This window comes from Acinonyx jubatus, chromosome B4 (genome assembly GCF_027475565.1).
Source record: "Acinonyx jubatus isolate Ajub_Pintada_27869175 chromosome B4, VMU_Ajub_asm_v1.0, whole genome shotgun sequence".
Classification (NCBI taxonomy): Eukaryota; Metazoa; Chordata; class Mammalia; order Carnivora; family Felidae; genus Acinonyx; species Acinonyx jubatus.
Genome location: NC_069387.1, coordinates 134,292,276 through 134,316,326, shown reverse-complemented (window position 1 = coordinate 134,316,326; position 24,051 = coordinate 134,292,276). Strand labels below are relative to the sequence as shown.

The window sequence follows — 24,051 nt, the reverse complement described above, 5'->3', positions numbered from 1 at the left end:
CAGGAAGGAAGGAGATTTACTGAGCACATCTTCCCCGAGCTATCATGCCAGGCTCCCACCGGGGACGAGGTCTCTAAAAGAGCGAGCCACCTCCGAGCTGGCGCAGCTGGTTAGGGATGAATCCGAGCACCCGAGGCCTGCAAGGCCCCAAACCACAACATCTCCCAGCTTCTAGCGGGGTCGGAGGGAAGCACAGACCGTTTCCTGCCTGCAGGAGGGGGAATCCAGAATTTCATTCCTTCTCCAAATCCCTGTTCTCGATTTTGAGCCAGATGCAGGACTGCCTGTCCCCACGGCGATCATCTTGCCACCCTGGCTTCTCCCGAGACCCTCTTTTCCAAAGGGCTGGCGCCCGCACCATTGGGCTGGGGTTCCCCCAGCAGCACTGCCCCAGCCTCGGGGGACACAGCACGCAATCTGGAGGGACAGAGAAATCAGAAGAGGGAACCCCACAGCACAGCCCTGACCACAAGAAGCCACCGCAAATGATAACCTCAACCTGGAGCCGTGGGTGACTGAAGGTGGAAAGTTCCCGACACACATATACACGCAAAGGGCACAGAGAGGAACCGAGACGCTAGACGGGACCCTCCTCAGACCCTGCATCCTGTGTCCGGTCCTAGGGGCAGCCGGTGGGGAGAGGGGAGGAACCCGTCACCAGGAGGGCCACTCAACCTCCCGCGGGTCCCGCCTCAGCCTCTCCGCTTCTGCAGGTGACCATCCTGGACTCTGCTGTTTCTCCTCCCCAGCGCCCGGTCGCCCTTCTTCTGGTCAAACAGAGCCCAGCATCTACCCACCGTTCTCGGGACTTACAATCCAGGTGGGAATCTGCCTCCAACCCCAGGTGGAGCCAATGGGTACACTATTCTCCCCAAAACACAGTTATCAAGGCAGGAACGTGCTTGGCCTGATCAGGGTCAGCGGCCCCAGGGAGACCATGCTGGGAATGCAGAACGAGACCGGCGCTTTCTCCCAACGGCCTCGATCCAGCAAGGATGCACGTGGGAACGGCACCATCATCCTACCCCCCCCCCCCCAGCCGACCCTGGAAATGAAGACAGGGTCAACGGAACGGAGGGAACAGTTCAGCAACACCATCCGTGTGCTGGATCAAGCCTTACCTGAGGCCAGCCACAGGCCGCTCTTTCTGTCAAACGCGACGGGGGATTCCGTTTTGTTCCTGTTCCACTTTGGGTTGAGTTTCCTGCCATTTGCAAACTGAGTCCCGTCTGAAGCATAAGTCCTCCCAGCATGGTGTAATCCACACCACGGCTCCCACCGGCTCCGGGGTAAAACCCAAACCCCCCAAACACGTGATGAGCGAACCCAACCTGTTTCCACCCGGCTAACTCCAACTACAGCCCCCGGATCTGTCAGGACAGCGTTCCGTTTGTGCTCATGCCCTAGACGGAGTCAGGGCTCCTCCGGTTCCCAAGCCCCTTGCACGCGACAACTACAATCTTTTACCCCCTGTCACGTGGCTGTGGGGTGTGTCCGCCTCCCTGCACCCTGCCCCCCCCCCCCCGGGCTGTAGAGGCGCCAGGTGCTGGTCCGGACCACGACCTCGTATCTTGCACAAAGCCTGACACGAAGCGCGCGATAAATATTTAGGGAAGGAACGAACGACTACGCGTTTACGCAGACAAAATGGAGCGGAGCGGAGAATGTAGGTGAGAGGCACAAAGTCAGAAGAGCAGGGAACAGAGTGTTCTTGCAAAACATTCCACCTCCAGCCACTTAATTGGGTGGAAAAGGAGAGTCTCCACTAAGGCTTACATTAGCCTGGCACTCGTGGGTCACCAAGGACCCAATTACTGTGACGTGGCCGTGCGGAGGGCGAGGACCCGGGAGGGAGGATTCTGCTCTGCAATTAGGGACACATTGGGACAAGCCGCCTCTGGAGCAGACCTCGGCCGCCAGCGGGTGCACGCCGGCCAGCCACCTGCTGCAGGCACCCGGAGCAGAGACCGGCAAGAACAAAGCTGTCTGCCCGTCTCCAGGAAAGCAGGCCTTCTGAATACCAAAAGTTGCTTCAGTGTAAATATTAAAAAAAAAAAAAAAAAGCCTGGCGCTCAGAGGCTGATGTCAAACAGAGACCTTCCCGACCCAGATCAGGCCTTTTCTTCCCCTTCGCCCTGGCTGATCAGAAAAACGCCAGGACCACAGAAAAACCAATCGTCGGTGGGAAGGAGGCGGGAAGAAGGACTTCCCGGTGAACGTGAAATGTCAGCTTCACCACATAAGCCACCTGGCGAGCAGAAACCGGGACACGGGAGGGGTCTGGGCTGCTGGCTCACGAAGGACGACTGATCCTTTAGGGGCGAGTCGACGTGCCGGCTGCTCAGGCGGGGAGCAAGTGGGTCAGCTCATTCAAGCCACCTCCCGGATGCCCCAGGGAGACTCTTCGGGGGCCGGACACTGTGGCGGGACGAGCGCAAGTCCGGGGCGTCCGCTCTAGTCTCTGCGGGTCTCGGGTTCCTGGTCCCTCCCTTCCGGTCCAGCTCCCACACGTTCTCAAGACTGTGTCCCGTGAACACAGCCCATCAGGTCACTCCTGTGCCCACAGACCGTCCCCGTCCTCCACTGCCTCCCTGCACAAAGACCAAATCCCTCCCCGTGGCACCCTACCCCCAGCCGCCACTGAAGAGCTCGGGGCCGGGCACGGGCGCCCCAGGACCTTTGCACAGGCTGTGCCTCCTCCAGCAGCACCACAGCCTGCAGCTGAACCAGCCCAACACGCCGTGCGCTCTTACAGTTCGCTGCCAACCTCCATTCTTCCAGGGCCCTGCGCCCTCCTCCAAAGCCCCCCGGGCCCAGGGCGGGTGCTGGGACGGGCAGAACAGAGAGCACAGAGGCTCTGCAGGTGCATCACAGAATGACCTTGGGCACAAGCTTCATCTCCTTCCGTCTTTTACTGTCTTTCCCCCGCAGAGGGATAATAACCAGACACGACCGTGAGGTTGTCGTGACAACTAATTTAACAAGAAACAGCAGAGCGGGAAGTGTTGGCTCTCCCCTTCGGTCCCGCCATCAGCATCTGTGCCGGGTGACAGGGAGGGCCCAGCGTCATGGAGAGTCACCCACCTGACAGGTTCACCGGGGGGCCAGGCACCATGAAAGTCTGCAGGGTCTGGCCGTGAGCTCACTCACAGCCCCGGTGCTCCCGGAGGCTACGACCTAGGGGATGTGTGCACGTCTCACCGCCGGATGACAGAGTCCCGGAGGCAGAGGCCGGCCTCCCTCACCCCTGCGTCCCCAGGGGTCGGCCCCGCGTGGAGACGACCCCACGAAGGTGCGCTCACCTGATGGGACCGAGTCGAACAGAATCCCGACAGCCTCAGGCATCTGTGAGTATCGAGGGGTGAGACGGCCTCATTAACTGCATGTTCAGATGACAAGAGGCCACGAACCCCCACGTCACCCACTCCCAAAGAATCCAGACGTGGAAACATCCACTTCAATGCAAACCAGGCATGATCGGATCTCAAAGATCCTTAATTTACTGCACAGGCATCACCGTGAACATCTTTATATGGTGGCCGAGCATTTAAAACAGACGCTAATCAGGCTGAATTGTAACAGAACCTCGACTCTACATAAAACACCACGATGGCGGCTGGACGGTGCCAGCAACACGCTGTGACCCCCGCCCCCCGCCGCCGCCACGCCAATTCTGAAGTCCAAGGTGCCGCCCAAAGTTTGCCAGCAGGGAGCCAAGGCCAGCCACCGCGAATGGTGACCGGCGACCAGGACAAGGAAGTCAGAGCCCACGGGAGGCTCAGAAGCATGTCTCAAGTGACTCACGGTGAAATTAAAATGCATATACATGCCAGGAACAAAGGATGGGGGAGAGCCCCCCCCGCCAGGCAAACCTGCTTTTCTGAGGGTGAGGAAGAATCCTGGCTTCCTGAAAACCTCAAGGGCCAACATCATGTAGGGGGTGCCCTTTGGCACATGTCCGTGAGCTGACGAACAGCTGGACCCACGTCCCCGCGGCCAGCCTCCCCTGACCCCCGAAAGGGCCGTCCGGTTTTGCCTCCTGCTTTCTCGGTCCCCCTCCCCCCTCCCCCCGCCCTTCGCACAAACGCCTGGTAATCACCACATCCTGGCTGCATCCGTGCTAATCTGGATGAGATGTGTGTGCTCTGTTCCCTTGATTTGCGGATGGTGAGTTTATCGCATTTCTACCAATCAATCGTGCCGGGTTTCGGTGAGGACGTGGAAGCAATTTCAATCACTGGTCATGAAAATCTGCCATGAGTCAACAAAGAGGGAGGAAGGATCTAGAATAAGCATTAGGTGGGGGGCAGAGGAGGGAAACCACCCCCAAATGAAACTCAGAATTCTCAAAAAAGCCACATCGACGTCCGACGTCTCCCCTTATGCTTATCGGCCACGGCCCCTTGGGGCCAAGTGGGGCAGGGTGCCCCGACCAAAGGGGGGGGGGGCGGGTAAGGAAATCTGGTCATTTCCAGGAGCGGACAAGCCCAACAAGGTTAACACACCAGGAGAGAAGTCTGCTTAATAAAGAGAAATGGAAATGGCAGGGAAAAACAAAGCCCAGTGAAGCAAGTTCGCCTGGTCCCTGCTCGGCGAACTCGTATTAATTAACCTGATCAGTAATGTCCCGTTGTATTCGGGGACATCCAAAGCGTGCTCTGCTGAGAAAATAAGATTAAATCATTAAGTCGTTAAACACACACACACACAAAATTTCATGAGCACCTGCCACAAGAAACCTCAACTAGAGAAAAAACTAGCGAAGCGCGTGCGGAAACCGCCTGAAGGATGGCGCCCTCTAGTGGCCCATCTCCGCCAGTGCAAGTTAGACCCCATACCATCTGCTAAAGGTTCCATCCAAACTAGAGAATCTGGTCCGCTGGGCAGAGGGGCACCTTCCCAAAGCAGGTGGCTTTGGGGCAGCCCTGGGGCTGGCGGCTACGCCCCCACCTGAGATACTCCAGGGGCCGACGTGGCATTTCAGGTGGCCCGCCTGGGCAAACGGGACCACACCCACCCCGAATGGATGCAACACTCCAGGCAACAAAGGGGAAGGACCGTCACGACCCACGAGGGTTTCCCGGTGACCAGCCTTCGGAGGGAAAGCCCCAAAGGAGCAGCTAGAAGCCAATGGGGAGAACCCCTCCCCGCCAGCCAAAGTGAGGCTCCCCACGGCACCCCACACAATCCCGTGGGCCCCGTGCTGTTGTCGCCCTTTCGAGTATGACCACGTCTCAGGCATCTGTGTGCACCTGCTGCTGGAAGGGCAGGCGCACGGGGCCCGGCCCAGAGGACACACACGGCGAGTCAATGGTGAAATTGTCGACGAACAAGCGAGTGAACGTTTCAGGACTCTGACATCCCCCTCCGGTGCTCCTCTTTGGAGCTCCTAAGGGCAATTTTCTTTTAGGGCCCCCGTGCCCGGCTGAATAACGCCCCGCTTCCCCCCAAAAATATTTCCATCCCATCCCTGGAACCCGTGACTTTGCACGGCAAAACGCCTTTGTAGGTGTGATTAAGTTACGGATCGTGACACGGGGAATTATCCTGGCTCATCCAGGGGGGCCCAAAGACACTGCAAGGGTCCTTTAAAAAAGGACACAAGTGAACCGTGAGCAAAGAGACGGCAGAGACAGGGAGAGATCCAAAGACACCGCGCTGTTGGCTTTGCAGATGCAGGACGGGCCCCACGACAAGGAACACGGGAGCCTCTGGGAGCTGAGAAGTCAAGGAAACGGAATCTCCCCGGAGCCTCCAGAAGGCGGGCAGCCCTGCCTACACCTGGATTTGAGGACGTAAGACCTCCAGAACGGTACGTCTGTGTTGTTCTGGACCACTGACCGTGGTGATTTGTGATTGCAACCACAGGAAACTCGCACGGCCTCGAGACGGCCCCAGCTACGCCACGTCATTTCAAAAGGCCCAGAACATTCTCTGGCTGCGCCCGTTTTACTGAGCACCTACCGTGTGCCAGACCCCAGGCTAATAAGCCCCGGGGACACAACCGTTATTGAAACAGGCACAGCCTGGGTCACGCGAGCGGAACAGACACACACGAGCACAGAGGATGCGTCCAGCCAACGCCGTGGATAAAAACGCAAGTGTCCCCGAGCGCCCCAGGTCACGCTCGTGTGACAATGGGGCCGGAGCAGGTCGGCTTCGTGGTGGCAAACCCACTAACACGAGTCACCTTGTTACCTTAGCTGCAGAAGCAACAGGATGCGCTCGTGTCCTCGTGAGACCCGAGGTGGCTCCCGTCCCCGCAGCTGCTCAGGACCGGCCACCACAGCGGCCCACGGGGCCACCGTGCTCCTCACCTCCTCCTGCGCCTGGCTACTGAACGGGTCACGGGGAACAGCCGGGGACGTGCTAGGCGCCTGCCCCTTCCGACCACCTCTCTGGGCCTGACCCTTTGCGTCTGGCTCTAGGCCCCAGGAGCACCTGCCCTATGCGTCTTCTCAGTCCCGCCTCCGCTGCTCTAGATCTCGGCCCCCCCGGCATCCCGGGCAGCAGCCCCAGCCGCTGTCAACCCATTCTTTCTCGAGGTCATCGCTCAAGTCGCTACCAACAGGAAACACAGGCTCAGATGCCAGAGTCGGCGCCCGGCCTCGGGAGACACCCAGTACCGGGAACTCATCAGCAAGCCGACGAAGAAAAGGTACCTCGTTGCGGCTTCGCCCACGTGTGCCGGGACCGAGCATGCTCTCCAGGTGCAGGCAGGGGTGGGGGGGGGGTGGGCAGGAGGAGGACTCAGGTGAAGCAGGTCCGGTCTGACTACCCACCCGGCTGTGATCTCGGGCAAGGCAGCTTCTCCCAGTGCTCGCCACGGTCTCTGCTCCGACATGAGGAGGCAAGCAGGGCTGGCGGGGAGCGGGGCAGGACCGGGGGCTGGGACGCCGATCCAGGGCTCCCCGCCACGTTCTGTAAGCCTCCCCTGGCTTTCAAGGAGACGGGCCTTTGCACTTACGTCCCCAAGCCTGACTAACACGCCGCCCGTGTGACTCTTTATGGCTCCTCGAACGGCTGCTTCCTTCGTTGTAAAGTTTAAAGACCTGCAGGTCGTATCTCTGAGTTCTAGAGCCACGTGCGGACGACATTCTATCAGAACGAACAATGAGCCCACGCGGTTCCCCAAACGCCGACACGGGTGCCTGCCTCCCAGAGGCCCGCCGGGCACGCCTCCCTCCTCGGAGCCCCGCACGCTTTCTTCAGGGAGGCCTCCCTCCTCTGGGTTGTACCGGCCCTTTGGGAGGCAGCCAGATCCGGAAGATGTGCAAGAACCCATCACGTGCTACGAAGGGTTGAAGTTCAGCCCCCCGAGTACATGGTGCAGCCCTCACCCCTGTGCCCCGAATGTGGCTTTATCTGGATACAGTGTCTCTGCGGATATTTCTGAGACAAGGCCACCCTGACCACTGGTGCCCCGAAGACGAAGACATGGGGCGCCCGGGGGGGCTCTGTCGGTTGAGCGTCCGACTTCGGCTCGGGTTATGATCTCGAGGTCCATGGGTTCGAGCCCCGTGTCGGGCTCTGTGCCGACAGCTCGGTGCCCGGAGCCCGCTTCGGATTCTGTGTCTCCCTCTCCCTCTCTCTCTCTGCCCCTTCCCTGTTCTTTCTCAAAAATAAATATTTTAAAATTTTTTTTAAAAGAGAGAGAGAAGACAGCCACGTGAAGACAGAGACAAAGACCAGAATCAAGCAGCAATAAGCCCAGGAGTGCCTGAAGCCACCAGAGGCTGGAGAAGGTAAGGCCGATCCTCCCCTCGAGCCCCCGGAGGGAGCACGACGCAGCTGACATCCTGACTTTGGACTTCCGGCCTCCCCGCGGTGACAGAATGAGTTTCTGCCAAGCCACCCGTCGGCGGGGCTCTTGCGGCAGAGTGGGGCCCAGGCACCCTCCGCATTTGTGGACACCCGGGACCCTCCGTGTTCTCACCTGCACGTGGGGTAGAGGCGCCTCAGCTTAGGGGCCAGAGGGATCTACCGACGTGCGCCCCGCGGGCCCGGACCGGCCGTGACCTGGTCTCTGGCAGGCACAGGATACCCTTCCCACTCCTGCACGGAGCCGGGAAAACGGGGATTTGTCCTGCCGTCCTTCAAAAGACGTCCGTGCACAGCCGCGCGTGGCCCTGAGCGCCGGGACACTGTCCCCTGCATCTCGCCGGCGCCCCTCCCCCAGCCTCCGGGGACAGTTCTGTCCCCCAGGGGCCTGGCAGCGTCCGGACGCGGTTATGGCCGTCCACCTGGAGGAAGGAGGTGTTACTGGCATCTAGTGCGCGAAGCCGCTCCACACCCGACTGCGCCCGCGGCCGGTCCCGCCACCGAGAATCATCCGGTGCAAAGCACGAACAGTGCCGAGGGGGAAAAGCCCTCCTGCAGCCGCCTCGGGACCCCCAGAAGCTGGCCAGGCGGGGACTCCCTGGGGCCCTCGCTCAGGTCGGAATCTCACGGGGCCGTCAGGGACCCCGCCCGGCCGTCCTGGGCTCTGCAGACCGCACCCTGGGCTCCGAGGGGACAGAGGGCCCTGCACTCAGGGAGCACCTCTTCCTGTTGGAGACGATGCAGTATGAAAATAGTAACAGCGTGACGATCTCGCACGATAACAGAGCGGAACTACGCGTAGGGCGTGGGCATCCCTCAGCCCACGTGGCCGGGGTGGGGCAGGGTCCCTGACCCTAGACCCTCGGGACAAAGGTCCACCCAGGCCCCACCTCCGGCCTCCGGGGAACACGCGGGGTGGGTGTCCTTGGCACAGAGGGACAGCCCGCTCTTCTGTCCCTCTGCTGGATGACGAGTCCAGTGTGGACACGGGGTGGGGGCCCGAGGGCAGGGCCGAGCTCAGCAGCTGTGCGCATCTCTCTTCATTACCCTGCTGCGCGCTGGGCCCTTGGCCACACGCTTGTGCCCACACACCCTCCCCGGCCCCGCCAGGCAGCTGGGGGGTGGTGGGGACACGGGAGGAGGCAGCGACTAACGCCTACTGCCCCCCATCCCGTACCCCCTTCCTAGGGGGGAGGTGCTGACAGGGATCCTCTGATACTGTGCCCTGCAGTCCAGGATCAGCCCGCCCCGCTGGGGCGCCCGCTCACTCGCTCGCTCTCTGGGGCTGCGGGAGGCTCAGCCATTTGCCGGAGGCCTGGCCTCCCACCCCCTCACCTCTGGTTGTCCCGGCAACCAGGCCCCCTGCGTCCCCAAGGAAGCCACGGCTCCCGCAGGGTGAGGCTCTGCACAATCGTGACAGCAGGGGCTAGGCAGGGACGGCTGGACCCGCCAGCCAAGTGTGCGGCCGGGACAGCTGCTGTCGAATGCTCCCCTGACCCAGCCCAGGGTCACGGTCCCACGACCGCCCTCTGTCCGCTTTGCTCACGCGGTCGGCCGCACAGGCGACAGGACCGCACGGCTTAAGCACAAAGTTCTGAGGGGCCGCTGAGTGTGGGCTGGTGAGCAGGTCGGGTCAGAGGGGAAGGGGTGGGGAAGGTCACCCCACGGCCTGCGGCCCCCCTTCCAAGGGGGGCTCCCTCCCGGGCCTCCGCGGGTGGGAGTGGGGTGACCCCACTTCCGCCCAGCAGACCCCAATTCAAAGCGCACCTGCTTCCCCAGCTGCACAGAACATCTGCGTTTGGAGAAACTGAGGGACGCGGTTCAGTCCCTGGCCCCCCTTTGTTTGCAGACAGGAGTTAACGGTCAGGGGGTGGGGAGGGCAGGCACGCCTGTGTTCGTCCACTTTCAGTCGATATTTCCTCCACTTCACAGAAGAAGGCTGGCTCTCGATGCACATTTGCAGCTGAGCCGCGAGGGGACTGGGCTCCGTTTACTTCTGCTCATCTACTCACCCGGCGACCCCTAGCGACATCCAGCAGCAACCAGGCCTGGCAGGGCAAGGACGCAGACACAGGCCCTGCCCTGAGGCCTCAGCGTCCAGGACACAAATAGTGGAGGGACCGGAGAGAGGGAACGGGCGGCAGTCCAGGCAGGCTTCCTGGAGGAGGTAACCTTGGGACTGAGTCTTGAAGGACCCTGGCCCACAAGGCTGGCGGGGAGATGGTGCCAGTCCCCGGCCCCACGTTCCCAGCAGGTGGGAAACGTGTGTCCTTTTGTTCTGGGACCTCCTGTAGCAGGAGGCCGGCTAATAAGCCGGGCAGAGAGGATGTCTCTGAAGTCCCGCTCAACAAACTGCCACCTCTCCGTTCTCAAGGTCCCATTGCCTTGCCCCATTCCACCCCCACCTCGAAATCCCCCACCCGCAAGGGCAGCGAGCGACGGCCTTCGGGGTGGGGACAGAGATGGCTGGACCTGGCGCCACGGAGGAAGGAAGTCTGTCTGTGGGGAGCCCCCCCCCGCCCCCCAACATCCTCCTCCACGAGCTCACTCGGGCTCCCCCTGCCGCTGCAGACCGGGGACCGGAGGCTCTGCACACAGCCGACCTGCCCGAGGAGAGGCAGCCAAGTCTGACATTCCTACTGGAACCAAGTCTCCCTAGCGACAAAGTGCTGCCCACGACGCAGCAGTCAGGGGGGAGTCACGGGCAGTTAAGAAACCTTAGAAACCTCTCCCGGTCCTGGATCCCCACGGGTGGGGGGAGGTAGGGAGGAGGGACAGGGGAGGCAGAACACGAGCCGACAACAGGCAGCGACACGGGGAGAGCGGTGCCTTCCGGGTGCCCGTGGACGGCCGTGGGGGGTCTAAGTGCTGTGACGCAGGCCACCTCCCTTATCCCCACTTTACAGACGAGGAAGAGAGAGGACTGGCCGAGGCCCCAGGACCAGGAAGAGAGGGGCCGGGATTTGCATGCCGCCGTCCCACGAGTTGGCCGTCCAGAATAAATGCGCACCTGCTACCCTGAGCCCCGTCACGCCTACCCTGCCCGCATGCGCAGCAGGCCACCAGCCTCAGGAGGGGACAGACACGCTGGTGTCGGGCGCCGTTCCAGAAAAGGCCTCCGGGTGCAAAGCAGAGCAGGCTGCGGGGCGTGCGGGCAGGCGGCCGCGGAGGCGGGTACTCGCCCATCAGTCCCCAAGCTTTGGGAGCCCGGGGCCCCTTTCCTAACCGAGAGTTTAATGGACCTCCACCTCCTTCGGCCACCGTATGCTCCCGGCAGAGAGTACATTCAGCACAGCTTTGAACTAGCTTTGGGACGCCCGGCAGACCCCGAGAAAATGGGAATACCGTGGGGCCCCGGTGAGCAAGATGCCTGCCCGTTCATCCCCGTCATTTCTGGTCCCCACGTGGGCTCCACGGACCTGGGCGCTCCCAGGTCTGGCGGGAATTAAGCCAGGGTCGAGGAAGCAGAGGAAGGAGTGGGGGAAGTGGAGCTAAACAAGGGACTTTTTCTGCAGGACTTCTCAGAGCCTTGACTGTGCTCCTGTGCCTCGTGCCTCTCCCATGGAACAGACAGGGAAGGCAGCTACCCGGCACTTTGGGAGAAGGGGCAAGAAGGTCCCCTGACAGCCTGAGGGGAGGGTGGCTGGGTGTGCCCCTCCACCAGCCACCCATTCCCCCCACCCCTCCCCGGCCCACCCCTGCACGGGAAGAGCCAGAGGCCCGGTTCAGATGCTTTCTGCTCCTCACGGTAAGGCCTTGGGTCTCTGAAGGGCGGCAGAGGAGCAAGCAGAGAGCCCCCTGCATTCAGTCTCCTTAAGCTCCTCCCTCAACTGCTGGCTTCCCCTCCAGAAATGGCCCCACACGCCCACAAAAAGCCCGTGATCAAGGCATGGGCAAAAATCAGCCTGTGACCTCTTTTTTTTTCCCCCCAAGTTTGTTCATTTATTGATTGACTGATTTAGCGAGAGCAAGCAGGGAAGTGCAGAGAGAAAGGAGAGAGAGAGAGAGAGAGAGAGAGAGAGAGAACCCTCAGCAGGCTCCATTCTTTCAGCACAGAGCCCGATGCGGGGCTCGAACTCATGAACCGTGAGATCATGACCTGAGCCGAAACCCAGAGTCAGACGCTTCGCCGCCTGAGCCCCCCCAGGCGCCCCAGCCTGGGACCTCCCTTGCCCACCTGAGCATCAGCTCCTTTTCTGTAAGGATACGGCGGGCAGAGTCCAAAAGAAACGTGGCTTCTCCTCCACCAGGTGGGTGGGAAGGAGCTGTCTTTCGCTGTCAGAGGCACAGGAGCATCTGAACAGCCGGCATCTCACCGCCCCCCTCCAGGCCCCAGGGAGGTGGCCGGCGAGAAGAGCTCCAGACGAACCCGACTCCAGGTCTCAACTGCCGTGTGACCTCGGGTGGGGCACTCGGCCCCTCCGGGCTTCGGTGCCCTCAACCGCGAGGTTACGGGGTTGGCACGAGACACCTCGCCTGTCCCCCTCTCTCCGTTTCTCAGGTGGGAACACACAGCATCAGAGTGACCGCTACCAGCTGCCATGATCGTGCTGATGAGGGCAGAGCTGGGCGCACCCCCACGCCCTCGACACAAACTCCTCCGCCATCTGCCGTGGCCGAAGAAAGCACAGGATGAATCTCTCATCTGGGGGCAACGGGAAGAGCCAGTTACGGGGGGAAGACAGAACCAGAAGGTCGTTGCAGGAAAACCCGTCACATCGGGGAGCCCATAAAAGAAGCCTGGTGGCAATCCGTCCATCCCTCGAGACGTTCCAAGCGCCACTCTTCCGGGCCCAAAAACCCAGGGATGGAAGCATCCCACACGCCTCAATGCCCAGAGCTGGTGCCCGTCCATCTGGGCCGAGGTGAGGTTCCCGAGGACTCTCCTACCCCGCCGTCCTCACGCCTTCCCAGGAAAAGTCAAAAGTCCCTCCAGCCCGGGGCCCTCCCTTGTCTGAACAGCCTCGCCCCAGGAAGCAGGGACGGGGTAAGGGCCAGCCTGGGTTTAACTCCTGCCGAAAACGGTCAGAAAACGGGGGGCACTCACTGGCCAGGCAGGGGTGCAGCTGGAGGAGGCGTCAGAAATGCAGGGGAGCGGGAGGCCAGCGGGCACCCGGCGGGGAGCCGGGGGGCACGCGTCACGTTCATATACGGACACGGGCGGGGACGGCATGACTTGCAATTTGAGGAAGGGGCCTCTTTAGGGCTTTGAGGAAGGCCCGTGAGGGATCGGGGTGCCCAGAGGATGGGGCTGCTCTCCGACGATAGAACTCTGCCGACCGCAAAGAGCTATTTCTATCCTCACTGCCAACGGCCTCGTGGGCAAGGAAACTGCTCCGGGAAAACCAACCCACGGGGCACAGAGAAGGAAGGAAGACAGAGTCCACTCCCGCGGTGTGACCCAGCTCGTGTTTATTTGGCTCTGGGAAAAACCACGGCGGGCTGGGGCCTCCGATAAGCCTCCGATAAGCCTCCGATCTCGGCCCGACGCCGGAGGCCTGGCTACGGGGCAGGCCCACGGCACCCCAGGCTGCATCCTGGCCGCCAACGACGTTTGTCACCCTGTCTCCACGACAACAGAAATCAGACACCAGAAACAGCCAGCCGAAGCCAGAGCCGCGGCCAGACTGTGGAGGCTGGTCGATGTGCCCTGGGTGGTGCCTCCTGGCTTCCCGGGACGGAAGGACCAGGGGACAGCCCGCAATGGGGAGACGCGAAGCAGAAACAGAAACCGGCCTTCTCCCCGCTTTGGCCACGGGACACGCCATCTGGTTTCAAGGCTGGGCCCGCCTGTCCCCCCCCCGCCCCCTCCTGAGCTGGGGGACCTGGACAGGCCCCGTGTCTGCGTTTCCACATCTAGAGAGTGGGGATGTCACTGAGATAGGCGAGTTCACACGGCACCTGGCACCGGGAAGCACTATTAGCTACTAGCTCTTCTTTGCGACGATGATGAAGCAACCCCCAACTCCCGGAAACACATTTTCCTTGCAGGTGCCGCTCAGTACGTTCTCCAGTTCCCAGGTTTGCTCAGACAGAAGTGCGTGAGCCCAGCGGGGACACGGGCGTCCGGAGCTGGGCCTCCGGCTGGCAAGGGCCACGAGCAGTCACAGGCATTGGGATCCCAGCCTCCAGGGCCGCCCAGCCCCCCCCCCCCACTAGACACGGTACAAAACTGAGGTTCACGCAGAGGTGACACCAGGGAACTGGGACAGCAACTATGAGCGACCCGAAGCCAGTGCAGTCCCGAGGCTGGTTCTCGTGTTTGGGGGTCTATGGGCTAAACTGTATCCCCCCAGAATTCAAATGTCAGAGTCCTCACCCCCAGGACATCAGAACGTGACCGTGGTGGGAGACAGAGCCTTTAAAGAGGAGATTAAGGGGGCGCCTGGGTGGCTCAGTCGGTTGAGCGTCCGACTTCGGCCCAGGTCATGATCTTGCGGTCCGTGAGTTCGAGCCCCGCATCGGGCTCTGTGCCGACAGCTCGGAGCCTGGAGCCTGCTTCTGATTCTGTGTCTCCCTCTCTCTCTGCCCCTCCCCTGCTCTCTCTCTCTCTCTCTCAAAAATAAACATTCAAAAAAATGTTTAATGAATCAAAAATATAAAATAAGGTTTCTTTAAACAGGAGCACACGTAAAACAAGGCTATACGTTCATCAGTTCACGAAAACACTGTGACCAGATGCCCCAAGGAACCTAGCCCTGTGTCCCCCCCCGCCAAGAGCGGTTCCGTATCTGCTGACGAGTGTTTGTGGGAGGACGTAAGAACCGTGAACTGACTGTATTCCAGAAAGGAACGGCGCCCTCTTTCCCCCTTGTCATGCTCTTCCTCAACTCCTCTTCCCGAGTGACACCAAACTCTACCTTTGTGGTCCAGGCCCGAGGGAGCCGGGTTCATCCCGACTTCTGTCCAGGCACTGTGTCCCCAGATGACACCGGCCCATGGGGGGCAACTCACGCAGAGTCCGGTGTCCTCACGCCCGGGCCAGAAACACCAGGACTTGAACCCCAAACCGCCCAGCTCCAGCCACCCTTCTCACCACCCATTTCTCTCACTGCCAGCTCAGCCGAAGTCTGTCCTGCTCGACTTTTATTTAAAAACAATTTTTTTAAGTTTACTTATTTTGAGAGAGACAGAGACAGTGTGGGTGGCGGAGGGGCAGAGGGAGGGAGACACAGAGAACCCCAAGCTGTCAGCGCAGAGCCCGACATGGGGCTCGAACCCACGAAACCGTGAGACCGTGACCCGAGCCTAGACCAAGAGTCAGACACTTAACCGACCGAGCCACCCAGCCGCCCCCGTCCTGCTCGACGGTTTCAAAGTCTCCGTTTAAAAGCAGTTCCTCACTCCCCAGCCATGGAAGCAAGAGATACCCCGTGACAAGCAGCCAGCAAACTCCCGGGCAAGAAGCCACCCTTCGTTTCTGAATCCTTCCCACCTTCTCAGAACAGGAGAAAACGGTTTCCTTTGGTGACAAGCAGGAGAGAGAGCGCTGCCGTGGGAAACACGCGACCCAGGACTGTCACATCCGCCCCTCCGGCGTGCTAGGTGAATGCACCCCGACGATGACAAGTGCTGTTTGAAATCAAACAACAGCAGTCTTTGTACCTGTTTAATAAGACACCTCCTTAGCTGTCAAACAAGCCAAGTGAGACTTTTGTGAGGAAGACGGCGTGTGACAGCCTCTCTTTCAGCCACAACACCATCAACACCAAGTACATGGCATTCTGAACTTACGCCCAACACCCACGGCCAGCCCTGCTCCCGGAAGAACAAGAAAGAGGGGCGCCTGGGGGGCTCAGGTGGTTAACGGTCCAAGTCCCAATTTCGGCTCAGGTCACGATCCCGCGGTTTGAGGGTTCGAGCCCCACGTCGGGCTCTGTGCTGCCAGTGCGGAGCCTGCTTGGGATTCTCTCTCCCTCTCTCTCTGTCCCTCCCCTGCTTGCTCTCTCTCTTTCTCTCTCTCTCTCAAAATAAATAAAAATTAAAAGAAATAAAAAACAGGAAAGAGACACTATACCCGCTCATCAAATCCCCCCAAGGCCACCAATGAGCTGTGTTTGTTTTAAAGGAGCAGATGTCAGGAGAAACTGCTGTTAACCTTATGCCTCAAAAAAAACTGTAGAGAATGAAATTATAAAGCAGAAGTGAATCTACAAGGGCTTATCGAGGGGCGCCTGGGTGGGTCAGTCGGTTAAGCATCTGACTTTGGCCTGGGTCACAATCTCACGGTCCGTGAGTTCGAGCCCCCCGTCGAGCTCTGGGCTGACAGCTCGGAGCCTGGAGCCTGCTTCGGATTCTGTGTCTCCCTCTCTGCCCCTCTTCCGCTCTGTCTCTCTCTCTCTCTCTCTCTCTCTCTCTCTCTCAAAATAAAACTTAAAAATAAGAATAAGTAAATACATAAATAGGCTTCTCGATTTGTAAGCTGGGGGCACCGGGCAGACACAGCACCACGATCTTTTTCAAATGAAAAGACAAAGACCGACCCTCCTTCTCCCTTCAGAACCAAGAACAGACTTCAAGACCAACCTCCAAATGTGCAGCACCAAGATAAAACATGATCAACCATGGGCTTACGGCTTATCGTCATCACACCCTCGTCCATGAAAATAATCACAGTAATGATAACTAACGGCTTTGAGGCATGTACTAAGTGCGGGGTACTGTGGGAGGCATGGCGTCCCCCCAGAATTCGTACCCACCTGGAACCCCCGAACGTGACCCCACTTGGAGAGGGGGCCTTTGCAGGTGCTACTAAGAAGAGGTCAGGGGCGCCTGGGTGGCTCAGGCGGTTGAGCGTCCGACTTCGGCTCAGGTCGTGATCTCACGGTTCGTGAGTTTGAGACCCGCCTCGGGTTCTGTGCTGACAGCTGGGAGCCTGGAGCCTGCTTGGGATTCTGTGTCTCCCCCTCTCTCCGCCCCTCCCCTGCTCATGCTCTCTCTCTCTCTCTGAAAAACAAGTAAACATTAAAAAAAATTCACAAAACAAAAAGGAAGAGGTCACTACTGGTGTGCTGAGAGGAAGAGGGAAGTCTGGAAACCAGACACAGAGGGCAGGTGGCCGTGCGGCGACAGAGGTGGGGATTGGAGCGACATGTCTACAAGCCGACTGTCACCAAGGACCGTGGGAACCACCAGACACGAGGAAAAGGCAAGGAGGGACGGATTCCCCCCGCTCCATCACACCCCAGGCGCCGGGGGCCGAGGACCAAGACTCGGGGCCCCGGCCGCGCTTCTCGCTGTTAAAGCCACAAAGTGGGTGTGCGTTCGGTTCTACCCGCTGACTTCCTGAGCTCGGCCAAGGCAGGTGCACCCCTGAGACAGGTCTGCTCAGAGTGCGGGTAAGTCCAGGCTCTGAACCGTGGTCCCACACGGGCCCACGGACGGCTCCCGGGACACGGTGTGCCAGCTCCCTCTGGGCCTCGTTCCTGGCTGAGCACCAGCCTCTTCTCGGTCTTTGGATTTTCCACCAGCGCAGATTATTTTTAGCAGCTGCTCCTGCCCTACAGTCACTTCATTAGTTTGAGACCCAAATAATCCCATTATATATGGCTCAACTGGCTCATAAAATTATCCTGCCTTCTCACAAATATTTAGGGAGCCTGCCACCACGTGCTAGGTCTTGTTCGGTACATGGCGCGTCTCAGAAAATCCTTTACGCCGCCAATGATCACAAATCCCCTAATTTAATTTACTCTTAAATGTGTTGACTTCTCCCACCAATGGCCCCGCAAGGACCCCAGTGCTGGCTCTCGGCCGACCTGCCTTTCAGAGCGCTTCCCAGGTGATGTCTCTGGTTGTGTTCTAGAAATCAGCCTGACACCCCGAGGCTATGCCCATCCGTTGATGGGAAAACCAGGGCTCAGAGGGCAATCTGTCCAATGAGAAGGTAGGGGACGCTACGGGCAGAAGGGGAAGATCGCCATCCGCACCCCTGGCCACCTGCTCTCCATCTAAGTCAAAACTCAGCCCAGGTGCTCCTCAGCCCCGAGTCACCGTGCTCCTGGCACGGGACCCAACACACTGGTGCAAAGAGGCGGGGTGGCCACATCCCAGAGCTGAGCCGTGCAGATGGGCGATCCCAAGAGTCCCGGGGACACGCACGGCGTGGGAATAAATTTTTCCCTTGGTTTCTTAAATTGTAAGATACACTTCACAGAAAAATTACCACTTTCACCACCGTTGAGTGGACAGTCCGATGCATTAAGTACATTCCCATGGTGACACAACAGGACCCCGTCCACCTCCACGTTTTCACCTTCACTTGGTCCCCATGAAACAGCTCCCCATCCCCCCCTTCCCCAGCCCCTGTCGCCCCCACCTACTTTCCGTCTCTAGGAATCTGGCTCCCGCAGGGACCTCGCAGAAGCGGAATTATACAGTGTCTGTCCGTTTGCGACTCGTTCACTTGGCATAATGTCCTCAAGGTTCATCCATGTGATGTGGTGGCAGGTTTTCCCTCCTTCTTTCTTTTTTTTTTTAAAGTCTATTTTTTTATTTTGAGAGTGAACAGGGGAGGGACAGATCGGGGGGGGGGGGGACAGAGAGAGGCGGGGACAGCGGATCTGGAGTGGGCTGCATGCTGTCAGCACAGAGCCTGATGGGAGGCTCGCTCTCACGCACCGCGAGATCATGACCTGAGCCGAAACCAAGAGTCAGACGCTTAACTGATACGTTGCGACGCAGCGGCATGATTAACCAAGCGTCCATGGACGGACGGATAAGCTAAATGTGGTCCATCCATACAGCGGAATATGATTCAGCTTCAGAAAGAAAGGAAATTCTTGGGGTGCCTGGGTGGCTCAGTCTGTCGGGTGCCCAACTTCGGCTCAGGTCATGATCTCACAGCTCGTGAGTTCGAGCCCCGCGTCGGGCTCTGTGCTGACGGCTCAGAGCCTGGAGCCTGCTTCGGATTCTGTGTCTCCCTCTCTCTCTGCCCCTAACCCACTTGCATTCTGTCTCTGTATCTCTCAAAAATAAATAAAAGTTAAAAAATAATAATAATAAAAAAAAAAAACCCGGGATTGGCAAAGAACAGCCAGTGGGCCAAATCTGGCCCGACACCTACTTTTGCAACGGGCTTTACTGGCACACGGCCACACCTATACATTTAGGCATCGCCTACAGCTGCTTTCGCGCGACAGCGGCAGCATTGACGGCTTCTACAGCGACCAGATGGCTCGCAGAGCCTGAAATATTTACTCTCTGGACCCCTGCAAGAAAAGATTCCCGGCTTTTCGTAACACACGTATTCCATACTTCCAAGGGGCGGGGGACCTGGGACTGGGGGGAGGAGGGGGAGTCTGACGTCCTTCGGCCTCTCCTGGATCCTAGACCCACCTGGACCCCTGCCTGGTCGGCGTTCACACCGCCTCTTGGGGGGCGGCCAGGCCTGGAGCGCTTCCGGGTCAGCGCCTTACCCCGACGTCCACGTGGGACCTTCAAATTCACTCACGGCCACCCTGGCTGGAGACCCACTGAGGCAGTCAGCAGGTCCGAGGCCAGAGACTAAGACGGCACCTATAACCAAGGACCACAAACCGGGGGCGCTTAACACAGACCCACGGCTCTGGAGGCCCCAAGACTGAGAGCAAGGTGGAGGGCCGTGCCCCCTCTGATGGCTCCGGGGAGGGTCCTTCCTGCCTGTCCCTGGTGCCTGTTGGTGACTGTCAGTCCCCAGGGCTCCGCGGCTCGTGGCTGCCTCACCTCTGTCTGCCCCTGTGTGACGTCTCTCTTCTCCAACCCGATCGGATCAGGGACCCGCCCCACTCCAGGGCCTCATCCTAACCTACATCTAAATCACATCCGCAAAGACCCTACTTCCAAATAAGGTCACATTCACAAGCCCTGGGGGTCAGGACATCTTTTGTGGGGTGGGGAGGGGGCGGTTAATACAATTCAACCCATCGCGGAGACCTCTTGGTCTGCTGCACTGACGTGAACCTAAGCCAAGTGCTGCCTGCTGTGGGCGTCACTTACCAAACGCACGCCAACCAGAGAAAGTGCTCCTTCCACCAAGAGGGAGTGCGGGCAACTCCTCCTCTCCCTTTGGCGGCCGTGGCCAAGTCTGAAACCAGCCCACGGAGACACAGAGCCCCTCGCCTGGCTCGCGTCCAGGCTGGGCCTCGAGGGCCCTCCTTAACGGCCAGACGCCCAGGGATGGAGTCACAGGCTGCAGACGGCCACAGCCTCGCCAGCAGAACGGTCTCCGCTGAATTTTATTTCTAATTCCTCCCCCCCCCCCCCCACCAGCGCCTACGAACAGCCCGGGTGATGTAACCCCCCTTCCTGGCTCTCCCTCTCACTTCGTCAGGGTTACATGTGTGTTTTGCAGCAGAGAATCTGCAGCCACAAAGCACCTGTCTTCGATTACATGGCACCTGTCAAAGGGGACCCTCTCCACCAACTGGCAGGAAGACTTTCATGGCTGCCTGGGTAAAGTGTCACGGAAGATCTGTGTTTCTCCTCTCGTGGCTGTTACTCAGCACAGACAGGGCTCAGGAGCCGGCAGCACCGAGAGGGAGAGAGCCACAGGGCACCGGGCACTTCGTTCCACAGAGCAGATGGCAAAAAGCAGACCCCAGCACCTAAAAGGGGCGTTTGCATGGCACAGGCAACAATAAACCCCCAGCCTGTTCCCAGCGGCAAGTTCTCTGCCCAATTTTCTCTTCTCTGCACCCAGTGACAAATGCGGGCACACTCAGGTGACACGTCACAGCTTACGGGGCCTTCTCCCACGTGTCGACACATTTAATTCTTTGTGATTTTTCAACTTGTGTTCATTTTTGGACAGAGAGAGAGAGACAGAGCAGGAGCGGGGGAGGGGGGAGGGGCAGAGAGAGAGGGAGACAGACACAGAACCCGAAGCAGGTTCCAGGCTCTGAACTGTCCGCACAGAGCCCGACGCAGGGCTCGAACCCACGCACTGTGAGATCATGACCTGAGCCGAAGTCGGACGCTCAACCGACTGAGCCACCCAGGCGCCCCGTAATTCATTTAATTCTTGGAACAATCCTGGCGTTGGTAAGAGAGCTGTTGCCATCAAAGCCCTTGTTCAGACAACGGGACGAGGCTGGGCCCATGTCAAGGTCACCGAGCTAAGAGGGGACAAGTGACCTAGGTCCTGTGCCTTCCTACCAGTCTGTAGCATATAGAGTCTTGACAGGTGCGGAAGGTCCCCGGGGGGATTGGGCCATTGGCATTTCTTTTCCAATAACAGTTTAAGAAGACAGAAAGGATACATACCTCGGATCTAGAGCATGGAGTCTATGCCACAGACTGGGGGGCAGTGAACCCCTGGGGGGCCAAATCTGGCCTCTGGTCTGCTTTTTGTAAATAAAGCTTTATTGGAACCCGGCCACGCCCACCCGTTTACGATCTTCTCTGGCTGCAAGGGCAGAGCGGAGTAGCCGCCATGAAGGCTGGAGAACCTCCCATCTGTCTCTCTGCAAGCGGATGTTTGCAGACCCTGCTGGGCGGGGCCGAGCGGTGGAGGGAGGGACCTGGGTGAGCCCCGCACAGGCACCCCAGGCGCTGCCTGCCCACAGTACGGAGCAGGTGCAGGGCTCGCTCACGGTGGGCGCAGCGAGCCCACCCCTGCCAGGGACGCGCAGAGGCCGAGGCCTGCGCGGCCGGTGCCCCAAAATGCGCTCGCGTCACGTTCCGGGTGGCTGAGCCCACGTCCCGGGCAGACAGGGGGCCCCCGCCTTTCAGAGCAACGAGGTCCCAATTCAAGCTGGATCTCCGGCTGGCACCTCCAGGGCTACCGCAGCCCCTAGAGCTCTCGCAAGGCGCTCAGAAGGCGCGCTTCAAACTGGATCGCTCCAACACAGAGGAAAATCGAAACCAATCAGTGGGGCCTGGGCAGCCGTGGGGACGATGCCTCGGAGAAACCTAACGGAGCTCGGAGCGCCAGCGGCACCACGTGAGTCCCCTGCTCCCGCTGTCACCTGGAGGCCACCAGTTCGCGCACCGGCGGGGAGGTGCGGAACCACCCCCAGATTCATCAGGCTGCAGCTCACCCGGAGGAGGCGAGCTAAGGTCCTCGTCCGGTGGCTCAATGGGCAAAGGGGGGAGGAAAAGAGTGCCCTGGCTCGTGGACGGGGTCGTCCGTTCTGACAGCGACACACAGAAGCCTGCCGGCTTCGGGGAGAAGGCCGCTCGGCAAGAGACCCGGCTTCCCACCCCCTCTCGGGGCCTCCGTTTCCTGACAAGGAGACTCTGCTTACATTTCATTTCTCTGGGAAGGTGGCCCAGCTCTGAGCACAGCCGGGAGGCCAGGGACCCAGGCCTGCAGCCAGCTCCCAGGGCCACGTGGCCACCAGATCTCGGTGGTGGGGCCGATGTCAGCACAGCTCGACACAGGAGGGTGCACGGGTGACCCGGCCTCGGGATAGGACACCAGGGGCCAACCTGGTGGCCAGGGGGAGGGGGAGGGGAGGCAGGGCCCTCCACCCCCCACCCCTGTGATGCTGTAGGCACGTGAGCCACGCATGCAGGGCAGGGTCACAGCGGGGCCCCCATCCCTGAGTCAGGCTCTTTGAGGCCGCTCCTCTGCCTTTCTAGGCTTGCGTACGTAAGACAAACCTTCCTGCCCGAAATACTGCAATCTCTGTCACCGACCACCTGAACAATCCTGCGGCTCCGCGAGCGAGGGGGGACCTTCTCTCCACACGGAAGCAGTGATGAGGATTCTGTTTAAGCTCACCTCATTCAAGTGCAAGTCCCCCTGGAGCCCTGGTCTTTATCCTGGGGGAGGGGAGGGATTGTCGTTTATTGTTGATGGGTTTTTGGCAACGTCTCTGGGGCAGGAAGGGATCCGAGTGCCCACTGAGAGACAGATGTCCCTGACCAGGGCCACACTCTGCCCCAAACTGTGACCCCCCCCCCAGGACTGAATGCCCCCTCCCCCAAATTAACAGCTCTGTCTCCCTCCTGCCCAGCTGGATAGTGGGTCTCCTCTGCCAGGGCCCCTCTTTAAAAATAAGCACACTTGGGGCGCCTGGGTGGCTCAGTGGGTTAAGCGTCCGACTTCGGATCAGGTCATGATCTCACACTCCATGAGTTCGAGCCCCGTGTCGGGCTCTGTGCCGACAGCTCAGAGCCTGGAGCCTGCTTCGGATTCTGGGTCTCCCTCTCTCTCTGCCCCTTCCCTGCTCGTGCTGTTTCTCTCTCAAAAATAAATAAGCATTAAACAAACAAAAAAATTGTTTTAAATAAACACACCTTGAAAGAGGCAGCGGACAAAGGAGCCAGGCCTCCCTGTGGCTGTGGCCAGCCCTGACGTTGATCCTTCACCTGAAAGGACAGTGTCACCTGTGTCACTGGTGGTCACGACCAGACAGGGGCCTGAGCCAGCCTCTGCATGGCCCCCCGCCTCACCTTACACAGTCCTGCCCGCTGTCCCCTGCATTCCAGCCACACAGGCTGTATTTGTGTCCTGGGGCTGCAGTCACTAAGGGCCACAGCCCCGGGGCTATAGACAGAGGCCCTTACGCTCTCCCTACTCTGTCCCCACTCTGGAGGCTGGATGCCCAGGATCAAGGTATTGTGCCTATGTCCTGATCTCCCCCTTTTTATAAGGACACTATGCACATTGGATCAGGGACCGCCCCAACGACCCTCCCTCTAGATAAGGTCGCTCTCGGAGGTACTGGGGGCTGGGGGGCTGGGTTCACAACACAGGAACGGCGGGGGATGCGACTCAGCCCCTCAGCTTCCCGAAGGCTGTTCCCTATGGCTGTACACACCCCACGTGCTAAACCTGCTCACCCTCCAGCATGAGCTCAAAAGCCACCTCTAAGGGGAGCCCTCCCGGCCCCCGGGCAGGGCTGGCCCCCACCACATGCCTTAAGGTCCCTCCTCCCCAGGGCAGGCCTGGAGAGTCTCATCTGCTCCCGCCTGTTCTGCAGAAAGGCATGCCTTTTCGCTGGCCACGGGCCAGGCTCTACCCCCAATGCCCACCCCAGCGACGCCTTCTGAAGGAACAAAGAAGCCAGTGAGCGAGTGAATGAAGGCAGCTGGAGGAACACGGGTCTCAAGGCTCTACTCCCGCAAATGTCTTTATCCCCGTGTCCTGGGGTGGCTGTGAGGGCCCCTGAATACGTCCCTGCACTTCCGCCGTGGGTCCCAGGCATCGTCTGGAGGGAAACCTCCCCACGAATCTTTTAGGAAGGCCTTCCTCGTGCCCATTTTACAGACGAGGAAACCGAGGCGGAGGGTGACGGCGATGCA

The 24,051-nt window shown here is 59.7% G+C and overlaps 1 protein-coding gene across 4 annotated transcripts in view; it reads right to left on the bottom strand.

Moving 5' to 3' along the window:
- Window positions 1-24,051, bottom strand: part of PARVB (parvin beta) — a 99,384-nt gene that overhangs the window by 59,249 nt on the left and 16,084 nt on the right. The window contains exon 1 of one of the 4 annotated variants that reach the window (XM_027070512.2): window positions 12,869-13,000. The exons of the other annotated variants lie outside the window; for them this stretch is intronic. Within the exon in view, the coding sequence (XP_026926313.1) occupies window position 12,869 (1 nt within the window). The 5' untranslated portion in view covers window positions 12,870-13,000. Of the gene's footprint in view, window positions 1-12,868; window positions 13,001-24,051 lie in introns of those variants that run through there. 4 annotated transcript variants of the gene reach the window in all.